At 46.2% G+C, this 21,569-nt stretch overlaps 1 protein-coding gene across 1 annotated transcript in view; it reads left to right on the top strand.

Annotated features, from left to right (window-relative positions):
* Window positions 1–3,750: 3,750 nt before the first annotated feature.
* The window catches only part of CELF6 (CUGBP Elav-like family member 6), a 30,353-nt gene continuing 12,534 nt past the window's right edge, over window positions 3,751–21,569 (top strand). Inside the window, exons 1-3 of the mRNA XM_058542013.1 lie at window positions 3,751–4,012; window positions 7,765–7,847; window positions 16,399–16,447. Coding sequence (XP_058397996.1) covers window positions 3,751–4,012; window positions 7,765–7,847; window positions 16,399–16,447 — 394 coding nt within the window. The remainder of the gene's footprint in view (window positions 4,013–7,764; window positions 7,848–16,398; window positions 16,448–21,569) is intronic.

Below are 21,569 nucleotides of genomic sequence, written 5' to 3'. Positions count from 1 at the left end.
ATCTAACATTCCTGTCATCATAGTCCTGGAGAAAAAGGAGAAAGAGGAAGTGACTGAACAAGTACTTGAAGAAATAATGGCTTAAAACTTTCCAAATTTAGCAAAAGACATAAATCTATAGATTAAAGAAGCAGAGCAAACCCCAAACAGGATAAAGCCAAAGAAATCCACATCAAGACACATCATAGAGCCAGCCCTGATGGCCTAGTGGTTAAAGTCTGGTGTGCTCTGCTTCAGTGGCCCAGGTTCAGTTCCCAGGTGCAGAACCACACCACTCGTCTGTCAGTAGCCATGCTGTGGTGACGGCTGACATAGAAGAACTAGAAGGACTTACAACTAGAATATACAACTATGTACTGGGGCTTTGGGGAGAAAAAAAAAAAAAGAGGAAGATTGGCAACAGATGTTAACCCAGAGGGAATCTTTCCCAGCCAAAAAAAAAGAAAAGACACATCATAGTCAAACTTCTGAAAACTAAAAACAAAGACATAATCTCAAAAGCAGCTGGAAAGGAATGACACCTAATCTATAAGATAAACAATTCAAATGACAACAGATTTCTCATCAGAAACTATGGAGGCCATAAGGGAGTGGCACAACATTTTTTTAAGTGCTGAAAGAAAAGAACTGTCAAACCAGAATTCTATATCTAGCAAAAATATCCTTTAGGAATGAAGGAGAAATCAAAACATTTTCAGAAGAAGGAAAACTGAGAGAATTTGTCACCAGCAGAACTACCTTAAAAGAATGGCTAAAGAAGTTCTTAAATGTAAAGGAAATTATAAAAGAAGGATTGGATTATCTGGAAGGAGGAAAGAACAATGGAAAGAAGAAAAATATGGGTAAATACAATAAGCTTTATGGCTCCTCTTGAGTTTTTAAATAACGTTGTCTGATGTGGTTCTCAAAGTAGGTACAGGACATATTTAAGAAAATTATATTGTAAATGAGGGAAGAGAAAAGGACTTAAAGGTGGATACATGTTCTACACTTCACTCCAACTGGCAAAATGTCAGCACCACTAAACTGTGATATGTGTGTATAATGTGCCTAAAATAAGGAACAAGTAATCCATAGGAATGCAGAAAAAAGAAAACAGAGAAATGAAGAACAGAGGGAACAAAAAGAAAACAAAAAATTAAGTGGCAGATTTAAGCCCTAACATATTGATAACTACATTAAATGTAAATGGTCTAAATACAGCAATTAAAAGACAAAGATTAGTGGCCTGGATTACAAAATGACCCAACTATATGCTGACTACAAGAAACTCACTTCAAATATAACTGTATAGGTAGGTTAAAAGTAAAAAGATACACCAGGAAAACATTAACCAAAAGAAATCAGGAGTGGCTATATTAATATCAGACAAAGTAAATCTCAAAGCAAAAAAATTATCAAGAACAAAGAATGACATTATATGTCGATGAAAGAGTCAACCCACCAAGAAGACATAGCAATCCTAAATGTGTCTGCACCAACCAACAGCCCTGTAAAATATGTGAAGCAAAATCTAATAGAACTGAAAGGAGAAATAGAGAAATTCACAATTACAGTTGGAGACTGCAACACCTCCTCTCAACAGTTGATAAAACAATTATACATAAAGTCAACAATGATATAGAAGAATTCAACAACACCATCAACCAACAGGATTTAATCAGCATTTATAGAATACTTCACCCAACAAGAGCAGAATATACGTTCTTTTCAAGCACCAACATAACATTTCCCAAGATAGGTCATATTCTGAGAGTTATAAAACCTCAACAAATGTAAAAGAATTGAAAAAATACAGAGTACATTCTCTGATCACAATGGACTCAAACTAGAAATCAATAACAGAAAGATAACAAGAAAATCTCCAAACACTTGGAAACTAAACAATACACTTATAAATAATCCATGGATCAAAGAGGAAGTTTCAAGGAAATTAAAAAATACATCAAACTGAATGAAAGTGAAATGTTCTGGTAACCTGTTTCATAATCAGGTAATTACAAGGAGTAACTTTTATTAAAAGTTAAAAAATAATTCTAAAAAACTAGTTTATTTCTGAATTTGAATATTGCTATAAGAATATTTAGTTGATTCCAATTGCTATTGCTGCTCTTGAACAGTTTCTTGGAAACAGATTAACAATTTTACTGAAAGACAGCAAGAAAAAAGTTTTATAAAATAAATACATAGGGGGCCGGCCCAGTGGCATAGTGGTTAAGTTTGCATGGTACGGTTCAGTGGCCTGGGGTTCGCAGATTTGAATCTCAGGCACCGACCTATGCACCACTTGTCAAGCCATGCTGTGGCAGGCATCCCACATAAAATAGAGGAAGAGGGGCAGAGATGTTAGCTCAGGGCCAATCTTCCTCAACAAATAAATACATAAATAAATAAATATATATGATTTGTGAATTATTTATCTTTATTGTATTACTCCTCTGTCCAAACATCCCTGGCCCATCAAGAGAATACTCAGACATGAGCAAGAGTAATAAAATTCCATCAGTTCTGATATTTTGCCAACTTTCAGTCATATAAAAAAGAGCTTTACACATTTTTTCATTTTTTATCATGAATATGTATTTGTGAAAATAAGAGGCAAACATATTTCATTTAACAAATAGTAACTTGATTTATGTCTTTTAAATATTTAGACACAGCATATGTCTATTTTCATTTCTTTTCTTGCCCTGGGCCCAGCAGATTTTAAGGGTGGGTCTGGTCCTAACCTCCTTGACCCTCAGACCCTCAGCTTCCTTTTCCCGAAAAGGAGGATAACCCTGCTGAGCTCACGGAATTGGGACGAACCAGGCACCTGAACAAATACGGCTAATATAAATTCCCTCACTCTCCTGAGGAAGAATCTGTGTTCAAGGAGTGTTTTGGAGCTTTTGTTTTGTTTTGTTTTGTTTTATTCTTTTAAGATTTTTTATTTTTATTTTTTGGGTATGCAGGGGAGACGAACATGTTTGAGGCTCGTGGGTAAGGCAGTGGTTGAAGACACCCAAGAGAGAGATGTGCGCTGGCGGGGTGGGATCTGCTCTGAGCAACTGGCATTGGTAGTGGGAATGGAGAAGAGGAATCCCCATCCACCCCCGCAGGAAACGCTCCAGTGACTGGAGGTGCGTGCCTGTGTGTGCCTGTGTGTGAGGAGGGGTTAGCTCCGACTCCCGCAGACATCAGCACGCATGACGAAGCTACTTCCCCTCACGCGGTCCAAGGCGCACACGCGCGATCCACGGCCACGCCCGCACACACTCGACACACACAGGGCAACCGAGGGTCCGGTTGCCATGGCGAGCAGGAGCGCGTGAGCCCAGCCGCCCCTCCCGCCCCCGGCCGAGCCCGGTCAACTCCAGCTCCGATTGGTCGCTGCTTCCTCATTATGCAAATTATTTGCGTAGACTCGGCGGCCAGCTTCCTGACGTCATCAAGCACGGGGGCTGGGGCTCGGGGCTCGGCTCCGGGAGAGCTCGGGCGGGAGCCCAGAGAGCGCCGCGCGGGGACCTCAAGCTAGACCCCAGCGTCCCGCCGCCTTGGCCCGGGCCTGCCCCGCCCCCGGCCCCGCCCCTTTCCCGCCCGCCCCACCCCCTTTACGCCCCTCCACCCGGACCCCGCCCCCTGAGCAGCCCCCCGCTCTCGCCGCCTGGGCCCCGCCCCCTTCCCCTAGCCCTCACCACCGGTCCAGGGAGGGGACAGTGGGACAGGCAGGACCGGTGGGACCGGCGGGAGGGCCGACCGGGCGGGGACATGGCCGCGGCGCCCGGAGGGTCTGCGCCGCCCGCCGGCCCCAGCCCGCGCCTGGGTTTCAGCACCGCGGATAGCGGCGTCGGCATGAGCGGGCTGAACACCGGTCCTGCCGTGCCCATGAAGGACCACGACGCCATCAAGCTCTTCGTGGGGCAGATCCCGCGGGGCTTGGACGAGCAGGACCTCAAGCCGCTGTTCGAGGAGTTCGGCCGCATCTACGAGCTGACGGTGCTGAAGGACCGGCTCACCGGCCTCCACAAAGGTGCGCGGGGTCAGCCCAGCCCAGCCCAGCCTAGCCCCAATCCGATTAGAGTGCGGCCCGGCCCAAATCCCAGGCTCAACCGCAGCCCCAACCCTAGCCCTACCTAGAGCTAGTCCAACACCAGTCTAATACCAGACCCACTTCAGCCCAGACTCCTCCCCAGATCACAGAGCCCTCAACCCAGAATTTTCTCTCTGATCATCACTGACGTGTTATCCACTCCAACCTCCAACTCCCTACTTTTCACCTTTCACATCTCAACAGTCCCCGCCTTTCACTTGTACCTCCCACCATCCCTCCTATCAGACATCCCAAATCCTGGAATTTGTAAACTTATTCCACCTTCTAGATCTCTAATACCCTCAATCTCCCAAACCCTAGACCCAATCATTTCCAAATCCCCCCCACCTGATGCCACCCCACTCAGGCCTGACCACTCACACACATCTTGGACTTGCACCCCTCTTTCTGGCCTCCAAGCCCAGCCAATCCCCAGAGCCTTCTTTTGACTCTTACACTGCCAGCCTAAAACCCCAAAAACCCAAACTCTCCCCTTCTTCAGAACCCAAGCCTGGCTAACTCACAAAATCCAGTTCCCCTCCCAGGAAGCTCTCAGCTCTAAAGTCCACCCTCATGTTTAACAATAACCCCAATCTCTCCTACTCACTGCCAAAATCCCAACATTCTGCCTCTTCTGATTTGAGTCCAGAACCCTGACCTCAGCTGGGAACTCCTGCCACCTTGTGCCCATCATCTCAGGTTTCCTCTCAGCTGAACCCACACTTCTTTCATTCTCTAATCTTCCCACTCCTGTGCCTCATCTTTGCCCCTCCCCAATCCTCTTTATGGCCTCCTGCTTTCCCTCCCTCACAGGCTGGTCCTGGACAAGAGCTTTTCCCTCCCTCACAGGCTGGTCCTGGACCAGAGCCTCAGGGTGGGTCAGGTTGAAGAGGCAGAAAGGGGTCTTCTTGTCCTTGCTGGAGAGACAGAGGCACCACAGTCCTGTCCAGCCACACCCCTTTCTTCCTGTAGAGAGAGGGAGGAGGCTTGTTTACACGCAGAAAAGTCTGTCCAGGCTGGGCTGGAGTAAAAGAGCCAGAGTCACATGTCATACATGGGCAGGGAAAGGAAATGATTTGAGGAGAAACACCTTTCTCTCTCTCCACCTTCACCATGCTGTGGTTTCAGGATTTGGGGGGGAAGGGTCACCAACTATCCTCCATGGTCTTTCTAGGAGAGAAGTGGTGGGCGCTGAGTAACAGCTAAAGGTACTTTCCCAAGGGCTGAGAGCTGGAATCAGGCTGCCACTTCTTTTCAAGTGGGAAGCCTTGCAGTGTTCTCAGGTGCACTAATGTAGGAACTTCAGGAGAAGGCCCATAGAAGATCTGGGATCAGCTAGGTATCAGTTCATTTTCCACCCTTTGGGGTGGGGTTATTTTAAAGAGGATATGAAAGGACAAGACCATACCATCCAGATTCCTTCTAATGCAGTCCAGCTGCCCAGCTGTCCATCCATCCCATAGCAACTTCTTTTCCTATTTTCTAGGCATTTATTTCAGTATGTAAGCATAAGCTAATCTTTCTGGGTTATCTGTACAATAAGGGAAGTGTATAGAATACCTTTAATTCTCACTCTTCTCACTCAAACACTATCAGAGTCTCTGACATTTTCTCTCATCCTTTCTCTCTCTCTCTCTCTCTCCATTTAGCTCTAATTCTTTCTGTTTTTTTTTTCCCCCCGTTCATCTGTCCCTCAAGCCATGCTTCTCTGCCTTCCATCCCTCCATTCTTCCACCCCCTAGCCCAGGTAGTCCACATAGGACTCCTTTAGGCAGCAAAAGTGCCCCTGAGCCTTTCAGACAAGGCCCCAGCCCTGCTCAATTTTGACATCAGATGATATGGCTTGGTGGCAGAAGATGAAGCAGAGATGTAAACGGAATCAGGTGTTCGGTGATTTATCCCCCAAACAACCCACAACTCTCCAAGGTAGAGTTGCCTTGCAAGATGATTGGGGAGGGTCTCCAAGTCAACATCTTCCTCATCTTCTACCCAGCAACAGTGACATCCAAAAGCCAGAGTGACTCATTTTCCTCTTGATGGCTGGGTACCGAGGGAGGCAGCCACAGTGCTTTGAAAACAAGCTCAGCCTAGGAGTTAGTAGATTCAAAACCCTATCCTGCCACTGACACACTCTCTGGGCTTCAGTTTCCCTATTGATATGATAAGAGTTTGTCCCAGGAGTTCTCTAAGGTCCCTTTAACTCAATGAATGGTAGATATCCACCCACTTTAAGGGGGCAGCCACACAGGAGATATCAGAGAAAATGTTCCCATTTGCCTTTCTAGTCTGCTGAGGTCTAAGTGGAAAACTGCACCAAGCTCCTAATGGCTTCCCACATCCACTTTCTCTTCCTTCAGTCTTTCTCCTTCCTACACTCAGAAGGCTCTTTTTGAAAACACAGATCTTATGTCACAACCCTACTTAAAACCCCTTAGAAGCTCTCCACTGCTCTTAGGAAAAAATTCAAAATCCACACTGAGGCATACAAGATTATAGATGACCTGATCCCGGCACACTCTGGCCACTCTGCCCCCATTCATCAATCTCTAACCATACTAGCCTTCCAGTCATTTCCCCAACACATCCAATTCTTGACTCAGTCTTCATATATGTTATTCACTCTGCCTGAAATAATCACCACCCCTCTTGTCACTTGGTTAACCCCTATTTGTTATTGAGGACTCAATGTGTTCTTTGAGACATTCCTCAACCCTTTGGACTCAGTTACGCGCCCCTCATAATCCTTTACATAATCCCCATGAGAGCAGGGAATGTGTCTGTCTTGTTGCCACTTTATCCCCAAGCCCATCATAATGCCCCACAATAATAGCTAAGTATTCAATAAGTATTTTCTGAATGAGTGAGTGCTCAACGACTGTTAGAAAGGAAGAGATCCCTGTCCCAGTGCTTCCTAGCAGGCTACAGTTTCTGAGGCTAAACAAAGAGGGATAGGACTGACCCTTTGGCTCAACCCACACTCCTTCTTGGCCCTATATCTACTCGCTCTTTTAGAGAAGTCAGATTTGGGGCACAATAACCCTTTAAGAGGTCCTATCTTGAAGCCCTGGGAGAACTGATAGATCAAGCTCCTTGGATAGGATTGGAGGTCCCTGGAAGCTCCCACCTACAGGAAGCCCTTAAACCAGTCCCACCTTCCAAGCCTCAAATTAATCCATTCCTCAGCTTCAAACTTGGAGAAGGGAGGTGTTAGGAAGGAGTTATGGGGTCCTGGGCTTGGATCCCAACCCTCCTCCTCTGCCTCCTCCCATCTGAAACTGAGTTGGGAAGGAATTGAGGCTGATTCTGGGAGACTCTGTGAGTATGCATCCAAAAATGAAGGGGGAGGCTGGGGTTTAAGCTAAAGGCAAAGCCGCTTAGGGAGGTTTAACCCCAACAGGACTTATGGCTGGAGTGGGGTGGGGATCTGTGGGATTGTATGAGCATGTGACTGGGTGTGGGTACACATGTTCCCTAGGCAAGAGGCCAGGAGCAAATGAGAGGGAGCCAGAGCCTGGGACACAGGCATATGAAGCCTCTCCCTTCAGAGAAGGTGAGAGGCAGAGAAGCCTTCTCAGAAGCAATGTCTCTGTTTAAAGGAGAGTGGCCTCAAGTTTGTCAACTTAATGAGGTCTTCCCATAAAGAGTATTTGGGGGTTTCAGGAAACTCCCTGAGCCAGCCTCTTCCTCCCCAGGCTGTGCCTTCCTCACCTACTGCGCCCGGGACTCTGCTCTCAAGGCCCAGAGTGCACTGCACGAGCAGAAGACCCTGCCAGGGGTAAGTCCACCAGGGTTGGGGGGTGGGAATCACCTCAAGCTGGGGACATGCCCTATGTGCATGCCAAAGCAACATGTAGGGGCTAGGTGGGGACCAGGAACTAGAAGCAGAGTCATCTTTCTAGGAGTGGGCTTACCTGTGCCCTGAACAGCTACAGGTTCTTTGTTATATTCAGTCTTCTGGCTCAAAGAAATGAGCTCAAGACTCTTGGGCCAAGTGTTCCACCCCATCTTTTAGGAGAGGCATCAGTGTTGTGGCCTACGCTAGAATTTGTCCACCTCGGCTAAAGTCATGGGTTTAGGTGTTTGTCACTGGTGTGAGCATGTATGCAGATATATGGTGTAGAGTCTCTGCTGGGCTGGTATCCCATTTCCTCCAGCACTAGAGTCCTCGATGGCACTTCTCTCTGGTCCTCTTCCTGCAATGTTTTTTTGAGGGTGCCTTGGCTCACCAAAATTGCCTTCCCTCCATACCCCAGACACTTAGCTAAAGTTAAGAGAGACCTGATTCTATGGGCAGCTGGGCCATTATGTATCAATAACACCTGCTATGGCCTTGGCTAATGGCAACTCACTGGACAAAAGGTAAAGTGGGATCTACTGACCATGTGGCAGGAAGAAAGTAGTGATTGTTAGGAACTAGCATGAGTTCACCAAGAGCAAGTCATTCTACAAAGCGTCATTTTCTCTTGTCCAAGGAGGGATGTGTCCGGAAGAAGAGCACTATTCAAATGCCCTGGACGGGCCAAACCTGGGATTATATCCAGTTATATGCCTCAGATTTAAGAGGGTCATTAGCCTACCAGAAAGAGACCAAGATGGGATGGGAACATAAAATATATCATGGGATGATAGCTTGAAGAAATTGGAGATATTTAGCTAGAGAAGATAGGGTTTAGTGTGGGCTTTAATAGGGAAGCATCATGATATAATAATTGAGAATACCAGTTTTCGAGTCTCACAGACTGGATTTGAATCCCAGCTCTGCCATTTAGCAGTTCTGTGCCTCCAGATACATTACTTAGACTCTTGAGCTTCAACTTCCTTATCTATTAGGAGTGGGTTATACTAACACTTAGCTCACTGGGCTATCGTGAGGATTAACTGAGGCTTAGCAAGTGCCTGGCACAGAGTAAGATCTCGATAAATATTACTGTTGGGGTGGGGTAACTGCCTTCAGAGTCTGAAGAGGGATTTGGCTTTCTATGAGTGGCCCCAAAGGGCAGAGTCAGGATCAGTGGTTATAAAGAACAGGCACACTAATTGCAGCTCAGTATAAAGGACTCATTTCTTCGAATTGGAGCTGTCCAGCAATGGGACAAGCTATTAATGGGGTGTCAGATCCTAGAACCAATTCCAGTAATTGAAGCAACTTGAGCCTCACTCTTGAACACTCAGTGTCAAGTAACACCAACTTGTCACCCTCACCAACCCTGTATGCAGGCCCTGGAGTCAGACAGACCCGGGTGTGGATCCAGGCCCTTACCACTCACTTACTCAGTGACCTTGGGCAAGTCTTTACCTCTCTAAGCCTAAACTTCCTCATCTGTAAAATGAAACACATAGGGTTGTTGTAATAATTAAATGAACTAAGTCATGTTAAGTGCTGAGCACAGTTCTTGGCAGACAATAAGCGCTCAATATGGGTTAGTAGTAGTAGTAGTGGTAGTAGTAGTAGTAGTAATAGTAACAGCAGCATTAGTAGGAGTAGTAGTAGAAATCATTATTCATCCAACTATGGGAGTAAATGACTTCTGCTGCTAGAATTGGGAGTCAATGAGACAAACTTGTAACATTCCACGTGGGAAACAGCATGGTAAAGGTGCAGAGACAGAAAGAACAGGATGGGTGTGAAATGGGGGTGGGTGTGTGGGGGAGGGCCCAAGTGGGCACGGGCAGGCTGGAGAGAAGATCTGCAGAGGGCAGTAGTTGAAGAGGAAACTTTTGATGCCAGGCTTAGGGGTTTGGGCTTTATCCTGAAAGCAAATGGAAGGTGCTGAAAAAATTAAGATGGACTTTGGCAGAATGAAACCCTTCCTTAACCAGCCACAGGGCTACAGAAGATAAGAGGGACCTGGGGGACTCTATGAGGCTGAAGGCACCTGAGATAAGAGCTGTGAAACCCTAGACTTGTGGGATAATTTCTGGGAGAAAAAGGAAAAATAATAACTAATATTTATTGATCCCAGACAGTGTTTCTAGCACTTTACATGTTCAAAGTCATTTAATCCTCTGTGGAGAAGGTGTTATTATTGGCATTCCCATTTTACAGATGAGGAAATTGAGTAATAGAAAACAAGTGACTTGCCCAAGGTCATGTAGCTACTAATGGGAAGATCTGGGCTTTGAACCCAGGTACTCTGGCTCCAGAACTCATTCACTTAACCACTGCACTATTACCCGAGCCAAACTGGTGGCAGACAGAGGTCTAAGGTTCTGGAGGGGATGGTGACTGAGTACATCTGCCCCCTCCCACCCTTTCATCTGCAGGGTTCCAACATGGCCTGGCTTCCTCTGGCACTGCCAGGATTGGCTTTATTCACCCTCCCCGGCTTAACAAAGTGAAAATTAATATTTAATTATTCTCCTAAATGAAAATCGATGGCTCTGTTGGCCATCCCCAGCAATGTCCGTGCCATCAGTCTTTCCTCTGAGCCTGGCAGGGACAGCAGCAGGTTTAGTCCCCTGGCCTCAGGCCCACCAGCATAGAGGGAGGAGGATGCCCAGATCTCTGCAGGCACTGGGTCCTGGGCACAGCTGCCATCTGCTGGAGAAGCAGGGACAAGACTTTAGTCTGTGCTCCTACTAGAAACAGGCAGGACTGTCACAGTGGGAATAGGAAAGTTTGGGTCAACCTCAAAGAGAAAGCCTGGATCCCTAGGGGAAATTTCATGGTATCCATTGGATGGCAATTCCCCCTTGGGTCCCCTCCACCTGCCCCCTGCTAACTTCTGTCACCTAGTAAAGCTTGGCTCCCTACTCAGGACTTCCTTCAAACCTCAGTGGTCTGTCTCATCTTCTGCAGCCTCTTCCCTATGAAGCTGGAGCTACTTCTTTCAGCCTTACTTTAGGCTCGAAAATCCACCTGAAGAAGATGAGGCACAACCTCAGCCTCACCTTCTGGGATTCAGAAGGTGCCCCCCTACTTCTCTCTCTCCAGGCTCATGACCTCCTTTCCCTTGGGCATTCATCCCTTCAAACACTGTGAAGCAGGCAGACATAACAGAGTACAGTTGCTTTTGCAGGTTGTGTCCTTCACAAAACAGCTTGAGTAAAAAGGGCAACTGGGGGCTAAAATCCAGCCATGCTTGATTGACCAAGCCATGCACATTATCACAGAGCTGTGTCAGCCCAGAGGAAGGGGCACATTTTTTCTAATTCATCCGCAGGGTTGTGAGAGTGTCTTTTTGTAACTCACACAAAGGCACTGTATGTGCTAGAAGCTGCCCAGTGAAGGAGTTGGAGCCTTTGCCCTCAAGGAGCTTCCAGCCCAGAAAAAAACCCATTGCATTTCAGTGGGGTTTACATCTGGGCATGCAAAAGAGGCATCAGGAGTGAGGAAGGAGGAGATGCTTCACAGAGGCGATGCTGTGTGAGCTGAATCATGATCATATTTCACCATGTTTGAGGGTCTAGAAACCTAAAAGACAAAGGCCACTTCTGGAATTATGGGGACAGTGTGAGAACTAGCAGGGAAAGTGTCCAGCAAAGTCAGCTAAGGTTCCATGTGAATGGAAAGTATTGTGCATGTTGGGCAGCAGGGAAGGCAGGACTCACAAGTTTTGACTGCCAGTCTTAGGATCTTGGGCTTTATTGTGAGGCTTGTAATGGACAACCATGGGTGGATTTTAACCAGGAAAGAGTGAGGGACTAGTTTTAAAAGATCACTCTGGCTACAATGTGAAGGGTGGGTTGGAGAAGAAGCAACACTGAGGGCAGATGACCGTTTAGGACACTGTTGCTTGAGCGCAGGTGAGTAATGATGCTGGCCTGGAGCTGGGGATAGGGCAGGGATGGGGAGGAGAGGATGGACTTAAGAGCTATTTAGGATATTCCTACAGATTCTAGAATCAATGGGACATGGTGGTGGATTGAATTAGAGGAGGAGGGTGAGGTAGAACAAAGTGCTGAAAATGGTGAAGTTTGCTTTTTCTCTGATCCACCCTTCCCTGCACCCATGACACCTCTCTTAGACCCACCAGTGGTCCCTTTTTTGGGGAGGTTCTGATAAACACACTTCCCATGGTGGGGAGAAAAGGCTAAGGGCATGAGTGCTGAGTGAAGGGAATAGTTGGCATCAGGACAGAAGAGTCTGAAGAGGGTAATGCTGAGCCCAAAGGCAGGAATTTTAGGCAAGTCAAGGAAGGAGAAGGGGTATGGTCTTGCCTTCACTTCTGCTCACAGGGGCGGAAGGACCAGGGCCTCATGTGTGTCTGTGCTGCCTCCAACCTTCCCCACTCCACTGCCTGGAGTAGGTTGTTCTCTCCTCTTCTGACACTCTCTCCCTTGATTTCTCCTCCAGAGCTGGGCCCTGAAGCAGACATGGGCCTGGACTACACCTGGGAAAATCTCAAGGGAACAGGTGCTCAGCCAAGGGCAAGAGCTCACCTGAGGTCCCATGACAAGTTCTTGGCCAAGGATGATGCCTTCTTTTCCTCAAAGGGGAACCATGATTACCTCACCCCACTCCCCCGTCCCTCCCCTGGCTGTGGCAGGAATAAGGCAGGGGAGGGTTGCCTAGGCAGTTCATGTGGGCAGCTCTCTTTCTCCTCCTGCCACACAGAGCATGCCTAAATCCTGGTGTCCTCCCTAACCACTTCCCAGTGGGGAGTGGGAAGCACTACTCTCCCCAGCTCTGTCCTCATCCTCTTGGGCTCCTCCCTTGGGATCTTCTCCTGCACCTCCAAACTCCCAAATTGCCAACTTCTCCAACCTCTAAACCATAAACCTGAGAGTCAGCCAGCATTCCCTCCTCTCCCTCAGACTCTACCTCCAACAGAACTTTAGTCCAGTAAATTCTTCCTAAACATCTCTTGAATCTGTCCATTTCCTTCTGCCCTGGTCCAGATCACCCCCATCCCTTACCTGTGTCACTGATCTTTCTGCCTCTAATCTTTCCCTTTCCAATCCTTTCTCTGCATGGTGACAGCTCAGGGGATCCTTCATAAGACAAAAAGGACTAGATTATTCCCTTACTTAATATCCTTCCCTGGATCCCTGTTGCCTTGGAAATACAACAAAGTCAAAATTCCTTGTCTTGGTTTTCACAATCTGCCTTAATCTGGCCCCCGCCTATCTTTCAGTTTCACTTCCTTCCATTAAAAAAAAAAAAACTACTACATCTGGTAAACTACGAAGATCTAGCCTTCGTCATTTTCACCACAACACTGCAAGGTAGGATCATGATTCCTCCTTTTGCTAATGTGGATGCTGAGGCTCAGAGATCTTAGAGAAGTTGCCAGTGATGGAGCCAGAATTTAAATCCATGTCTATCTGACTCAGAAGCAATTTGCTCTGCCCTGGCTACCTCTGTGCAGGTGCCCACCAGAACCCTTGCTGCTTCAGAATTGCAGCTCCTTCTCCACACCCCAGCCATCTGGAATGTTCAGCCTCCAGCCCTATCTCTCCCATGATCTCCACATGGCCGGATGACCCTAGTTCTGCAAGGCCCAGGTCAAACTCTGCCTTCTCGATGAAACTTTCTCTGAGTCAACCTCTCCAGCTGGAGTCAGCCTCGCCCACAGCGCTTTACCTTGCATTCCTCCTAAGGCCCTGGTCCCTCTGTGCCTCATTATTTGTGTTGGTGTCTTAAGAACAGAGTTGAGCAGTACAATGCAAAACTCATGGACTTCAGCCTCATACAGACCTAGGGGCATATCCCAGCTCAACCACTTACCCACCATATGATCTTGGACAAGTGATTTACTTCCTTCAGCCTCAGCTTTCTCATCCATACTATGGGGACAATTACCTTGCAGAGATGTTGGAAGGAATTTAGAGACAATGTATGTAAGTGCCCCAGGAAGGGCCTGGTGCATAATGGGCTCTCAGGAAATGGTGGCATTATCTTCCCCTCTGTGAGCCTTTAAGGACAGGGTCCCCAAGGTCATCGCTGTCTCCCCTGAAGGGCCCAGCCCGGAAATCTTCACAGAGTTCAGGAAATGCTGGCAGCAAGCCCAAGTGGTGGAAAACCTAAGTGCCTAGCCTCTGAGGCCTGGACTCTGCCAGGTCCATGAGGGACATGTATGTACCACCTAATGCCCACTGTCCATCAATGAATGGGGAAAAGGGGAGGGGGGCAAAAGGGCATCCCCCAGAGCACCAGTGAGCTCTGTCTCCCCAGAAACCCAGCCGGGGAGGCAGCTGCCATGGAAACCACTGCTGTCATGTGTGCTCATCACTCTAGGTTCCAGAAAGAAATTCTCAGGATCTATTTAAGAACTAATAAAATAATGATGGTCTTGCTCACCCTCACTGCCCCCCACCCCAGGCTTCTACCCCTCTCTCCTTCTCCCCTGCCACGCTCCTCCCTGCCTCTCCTGCATCCCCTTCCTGACCCTTTACCCCCTCGTTTCCTTCCCTTCTCCACTAGTATTTCTCTTTCCTTGCTCCTTTCTAGGTCCATCTCTTACTCTCTCTCATCATTTCTGTCTTGCTGTGTCTCTTCATCTCTCCCTGTGTCTCTGCTCTCCATGGCTCTGTCTCTTGGTCTCTCCTCCACAATCACAGGTGGCCATGCCCAGGGACGGGTCCTGTCCTCCTGGTCCCTGGTCCAGGCCAGTCCAGACCTGTCCAGCTCGCCCTGATCTGCTTGGATTGATCTGTCATCCCCTCTAGACTGCAGCCTGAGTCCTGTCGGTGTCTCGGCCCCCACCCACAGCCTGGTATACTGCAGGTGCTCCACCACCAGCGGGTGGGTGTGTCAGAGCGTATAAGAATCTGAGCCCTGGGTGGGAGGGGGATTGCACTGGTTCAGGCTTAGCCTATTTTCCTCCCCCCCTTTTTTTTTTAAATAAACCTTTCCCACTCCCCCACTCCCAAATTTGATCCAAAGGAAATTGCTCAACTGTGACTGCCAGGGCGTTACCATGGTTACCGGGTAGCACTTGTGGCTATGGTAACAGGAAGCTGCCTGTTGTCTCGGCAACGAGCACATTGGTAGGGGATGGAGTGGCCCCTGATTGGTGCAGAAGCAGTGCATTTCCTGAGAGGAGGGGGTCAGATCATCACCTTCTCAGGCCAGATGGGCATCAGTACTCCTTCCTCCATGAACAGGAAGGTCGCTGTTCTTTCCTCCCGGCACTCAGCTGTCTGCCCCCCAACAATAATTCCTCACATCCTACGCACCCAGCTTTTGGCAGTTTACAAAGACCTTTTGCATCCCCATTATCTCATGTGATACCCACAACACCCATGAGAGGAAGGTGAGATGGGGATTCAATCATGAATTCTCTCAGGGTGGGTGGGGGATGGGAATGTGTGGGGTGTATATTGAAATCACCTAGGAGCTTTTACAAATTATACAACCCCCCAACTTGAGAGTCTGCTCTGGTTCCCAGGTGATTCTTATCCACCCCTGATCAGGGAACCCCTGAATGGTAAGATGAAATTGGTTGGTGGGGGAGGGGATGGAGGGAGGAGTCAAGCTGCTTTCCAGGTTTATAGCTTGGATCAGGTTTGGGCAAAAAGATGAGCTCTGGTTTGGGTGTATTGAGTGGAAGGTGCCGGTAGGACTTTCCAATTGAGATGTCCAGCAAGCAGCTGGGCACATGGGTCTGGAGCTCAGGAGGGAGGTGTGGGCTGGAGACGCAGAGTTCTGAGTCATCACTGTGGAGACAGTAGCTGAGGCTGTGGGTCTGGATCAGCCTATCCAGGAAGGATGGGAAGAGCAAGATGAGCAGGGCCGAGGATGGTGCCTTGGAGAACTCCAGCCTCCTCAGGGGGAGAGGGGCCCAGGGAGAGGACTGAGAGGATGAGTGTAGAAACTATGGTAACATGGAAGCTTGGGGAAGGTTTTCCCCATTTGACAAGTTGAATCTGAGAGAGGGTGGCTTACTTGAAGTCATACAACCATTAAATGGCAGAGTTGGAGGTAAACAGCACTAAATCTGATTCCCAGATTGTTTAATCTAAATGACACATAGAATTATATTCTCAGTTTTAGAAACAAAACACAAATCTTCAGTATCAGTTCTACTCTCCCACCCAACTTCTCTCACCCAAAGCCTTTAAGGAAGTCCAGGAGCCAGAGGGACAGGTCTCACATGGTCCCTGCCCAGAGCCCAAGGCAAGAGAATCTCTTTAGCCACCACAGTCCATCCTGTGCTCGCCACTGAGCTTCCTATCACCCAACCCTTCAGGTTTCAGCACCTTCTAAATTCCTGGGTTTAAGGAAAGAATCTTGGAGAAAATCTATAGTCCCAGTGTGAGAGTGGTGATGCAGAGTTCAAAGGGGCCAGGGCTTAGATCCTGAGGAGTCCAGAGGAAGAGAAGCTGGGGCCCAAGGGCCAGGCAGACATGCTGACTAGGTATGCTGGTCCCATGTCTTTCAGATGAATCGTCCGATCCAAGTGAAGCCGGCTGCCAGTGAGGGCCGAGGAGGTAACTTCCCTGTTTTGACGAACCTCAGAGTACTACCCATGTAGGGGACGGTGGACCCAGTCCTGGAGTCAGTCCTACCCATGGTTTATTACTAGAGTCTCCCTGGGTCAGGGGGACAAATGAGGCCCAAAATTTCTTAGCACTGGAAACAGCTCAGCCTTCCCAGCACAGGCTGAGGAGGGATGGGGTCCTGGGGTCCCCAGACTCAGAAGAGGCAGGAAGGGCCCTGAGAAGATGCTGGAGATAGAGGAAGGGAGCTCTTGCCACCTTGCCCCTGGAGAGAGGTCATTTTTGTTTTTCCAGGTGGAACTTCCAGGTTTGTTTGAAGAACCAGGCTGGAGTTATTCTCCTTTTCCAGATTCTTCTGATTACAGAGAACCCAGTCCACTCTGGATTGGGGCCGCTCATTCCTTCATTGCAATTGCCTGGTTACTTATAGTAAAAGATGAGGCTGGTAAGACAGACTTTGTAGGCCATATTAAGGAATTTGACTCTATGCTGAGGACCATGGAAAGTCTTCAAAGATTTTTAGCTGCATTGTTTCCTAGTGCAGAAAGACCAATGCTCCCTAAGAACAGAAGGGGTAAAGAGCTTGTGCTTTTTGAAAACCATATGCATTCTGGCCAGCTTCCATGCTGGAACAGCAATGTTAGCTTCTGATGTCAGTTCTTGATGTCTTTCTCACCCTTGGTTCTTATATAATTCCAGGATATCTGCCTATAGCCCTCCCTGATGTCTGCTGACTCTCTCCCTTGGATAAGACTCTCTCCCTGGCTTCCCCAAGATCAGCCATGGCTTTGTTAGGTGAAAGAGGCTGCCCAAGGTCAAGCAGAGAACGGAACCCAATTGACAGACATTTATTGACTCCTACTAATTCTGCACACCCTCTCAGACTTCATGCTCAGTGTTCACACCTACAAAGAGCTCTGGTGGCTTCATGGTTCCATTGTGGAGTTCTTTCCTGCAAGAAATCCGTCCTTCATCCTTTTAGATTCTCTGACCTCTGGTCTCTAATTCTTGATTTCTGGTCAAGATGTTATCATCTCTACTTTGTCTTGAAGAGATATTTCCAAGCTTCCTCCCTCCCCTACACACACACATCCTCCTTTCCCATCTCATTCTTTCCAGGCGGGTTTTTGAGAAGTTCCAGGCTGCATACCAAACCTCTGGCTCACTTGTCCCAAGGATTTCTCCTTCTTGGAAAACTCTGTTAGGCATCAGGGCCATTGTTGGCCATCTTCTAAATCCTGCCCACAAACACTAGACAGTCCCACAGCTGAGAAGCCAGTTGAGAGTACTTGAGTGAGTTAAGAAGCAGACTGCTTGGGCTGTAGTTTATTCTACCATCTAACTAACATCCTCTGAGTAACTTACTCCACATTAGGAATACAGATGTGAGCAAGGCAGATCTAGCACCTGGCCTCATTGAGCGCTGGAGCCATGAGGGAATATAGACAAGTAAACAAGGCTACAATTCAGTATAATCAGTGCTTTCCAAGTCCCGGGGGGAGTGTGGGGACATGAACAAGGGGCACCTAACTTAGTCTGAGAGATTAAAGTGGGCTCCCAGAGGTAGTGATATTTAAGCTGAGATCTCAAGGATGAACAAGAATTAGTCAAATAAAGAAAGGAGGAGAAAGGGAGCAAGTGTCTCAGGTGGAGGGAATAGCATGTACAGAGCTTAGAAGAATATGATGAGACTTGGAGTCTGGTTCAGGAACTAGGTCCACAGTGCTGAGGGCACTACTCCTGCTGTTTGGAGGCCAACACATTTTGTCAGGATGAGGGCAGCTGCACAAAGGAGGCTACCATGCTGATAATGCTTCTGCTTGGCCTGGTCTGTACGTCCTGCCCATCTGGGCCACAAGCAGTGGCATCAGCCTGAGTTTTTTCATTTTACTTCCACATTTTATACAAGTTTTTCAGGTGTCATATCACTGACAAATTCTGTACGTGTGGTATCCCACTTATACACCTGTTCAGATTCAGAGCAGCTCAAGAGAGCAGGAAAAGCAAATCTAGCTGAAAAGAGGTCTGCCTGGCAGTGGAATTCATAATTTTAGTAGTTATGTGTTACACAGATTTTTCTTGACAAGTGATGGCTCTTAATGAGCATATTCTCCAAATGCATCCGTGGATAATCCTTCTTGCAGGTTTGGATGACCAGGTCTCTCAATTCCTCCCTGCTCCCACTCAGAGTCACCCAATGTTCCCTGCTGCAATTCTGGAGAGAGGAGGCATATGTACTAAGTCTTGCAGAACATTTGGGCCTTTACAATTTATAAGTATTTTACTACCAATTGATCTGTGTTAGATAATCTTCTTACTAATCAAAATGTGTTCCTTTTCTTCAATGTTATCATATATCTCTTTTAAAGTGAGTTCAGCTCTCTGCTGAATTTTAACACACACTAATGCTTTAGAAACTTAACTTTTAAAAACGGTATTGGATTTTGCTTTTGCAATGTAGCATTTAACACCAAGGTGGGATAGCTTGTCCCATTCAAGTCTTATCTCTGTGATCCCAAACATTCTATAAACTTTCAGAGTTAATGGTCACACCTGTCCTGATATATTTAAGCCTGTGAGCCTCCATATTTTTTTATAGTTCTTGAAATTAAATCCTTTAGTTTACAATTGATTAATAATGATTTCTATATCTGAGAAGGATACTGGTATCAATGCAGACATAATCTGAGGAGTATCAAGACAAATATAACCTTCCAAAATTCTGCCATTTTCTTCTAGAAGGGATTATTAGATTTTTTCTTCCCATAAAACAGGGATCACCACTTCAAATGCTACAGGAGCCAGGTTGGCAACCCTAAATGGGTGAGACTATTAGGATTTAAAGGAAGATTTACATCTCAATTATATTAAACGTTGGCAACTAATTCGAGTTTTTAAAGTGGACCAATACTGTGAGAGCCTAACCAAACCTATCAGGTTTGCTTCTTTTGCCCAAGACCATTTGCCATAAAGGAGTATTCTATTGTGCACACACGAGCTTTTTAACAAAAGTAGTAACTTTACATTCTGTCTCTTGAATTTTGATGCCAATGCAACAGAGTAGTATTCTTCTTATTTTTAATCAATAGACATGAGGTTTGTGGTTGAAACAACCTATATTGTAATCACACTGTATGTTGTATTACTTTTAGAAGTTATTGATAACATTTGCACATTCAGTGCCTGTTACAATGCAATAATAGTAGCAACACAACAGGATCTGCCTGACAGAAGGTGCCAGGGTCTTCTTCGTCCCCAGGCATCCCCTGCAGCCTTGGTGGCACTTTTCTCAGAGTGCCAGATGGGCATTCAGGTCTCCAGGTCTTCATTGACCATATTATAGCCTTTTAATGTATCCCAGCCAGTTCCCATAAATTCTGCAGCTAAGTTCCACACTGTTCACACACTCCATGCTTCATGCCTGTATTTTACATCCTGTGGCATTGAGCAGTATACTCTTAACAGAAAATTCATCTAATTTTCCAAAGTGAAATTGTCTCCTAACGTACTAAAGGCACCCATTTCTACATTAAACATACATAGTGCCAGAAACTTTTCCCTCAGCATTTGGATTTATTTGAATATGAACATTAAAATGTTTGCCTGGATAAAAATTTAAGGTTCATGTATTTTAAAATGTTAACCTCAGATTATATGAGGTCAGATCTAGGGATCTCCAAATCCCTCAGGCAATGCTAACTAAATAAGTCTATTTTATTTGCTATTCAGCATGGAGACGGTGGTTGATTTTTCCTAACTTGCATTGTCTCTATTATGGAAGCATTAAAAATAAGTTAAACTGTAAGTACCAATCCTATAGGAAAAGTATTTTTTAGTCCTAAGGCAAAATCTTCAAAATCATTGAACTCCTGTATATTCTTTCCCCTCTTTCAAATTTCATAACATAAAATCAATACATTCATAAATCACAATGGTGATTGCTCTGCTTGTTCCATTCCCCAACTTGGGTGTATTTTTTACTTAGCAAATATTTATGTACCCAAGATGCCTAAGGTACTGAAATAAGTTAAGTATCAATTCATACACTCTTTTCACTTTAGTTTTTTTTTAACTTTAAAATTTGAAACATTCTGTGAGTGAACCACCTCTTTTTTAATCTTGAGATTTGGTTTAACTCCAAAGCCAATTATCTGTTATCACATCAACCCCCCATCACCATCCTATAATTAGTTAAGTAATTCCTGCCTGAATTTGCAAGGGTTTGGTTAAATATCAGCCTGGATTTTGAGTAACAAACATATATTACTATCTAACTAGGTAAGCCATCTTTTCCAAATTTTTTCTAGGATTCTATTTTATTCAAGATTTAACAACTAAACTTCGAGTTAAAGTTAAATTTTGAGCTAGAATTTTCAGAATTGCATAATACTGGGACATATTCTCTGACCTAAATCAGATATAGACTTTAGCAAAAACTGTTGTATCAGTCAGTTGACACTCATATCTGTCTTTGATCCTTATACTTATTTAATTCTAAAAAGTATTTTGCCAACTAAGACTTGACTGGATAAGTTTCACAGTACTGCTTAAGACTTTACTCGAGTTAATGTTTCACTTCCTGAAATGCATTCTACCTCCAAAGGTGAAGAGAGGTGCTTTCCTTCAGCTTGACTCAGAACGGATCACCCAAATCTAACTATTGTAATACTTTTAGGCCATGGCTATGGCTGAACCTCTGACAAGCCCCTCAAATACAGGTGTACAGCCTGCAAAAGGAAAATGCATCTCTGGAGGCCGAGATTCTTCTTAAGGGAACGTGGAAGCCCAGGCTTGGCCCACCTTTCTTACTCACCTCCTGGCTCTCCTGGATCAGGATGAAGGGACAGCGGAGTCTCTCTTATTTTATTGGTCTAAATCTCTATTTTTCAGCCCTCCTTAAAGCCCTTCTTTACTTTATTTTTTTTAATTGTGTTAAAATAGACATAATATGAACTTTACCATTTTTAAGTGTACAGTTCAGTAGTGTTAAGTATATTCACATTGTTGTGCAACCAACCTCCAGAACTTTTTCATCTAACAAAACTCAAACTTTGTGCCCATTAAACAACAACTCCCATTTCCTGCTCTCTCCAGCCCCTGGTAATCACCATTC

Source organism: Diceros bicornis, chromosome 5 (genome assembly GCF_020826845.1).
Source record: "Diceros bicornis minor isolate mBicDic1 chromosome 5, mDicBic1.mat.cur, whole genome shotgun sequence".
Classification (NCBI taxonomy): Eukaryota; Metazoa; Chordata; class Mammalia; order Perissodactyla; family Rhinocerotidae; genus Diceros; species Diceros bicornis.
Note: the sequence above shows the minus strand (reverse complement) of the source record. Positions and strands in the feature narration are given on the sequence as shown.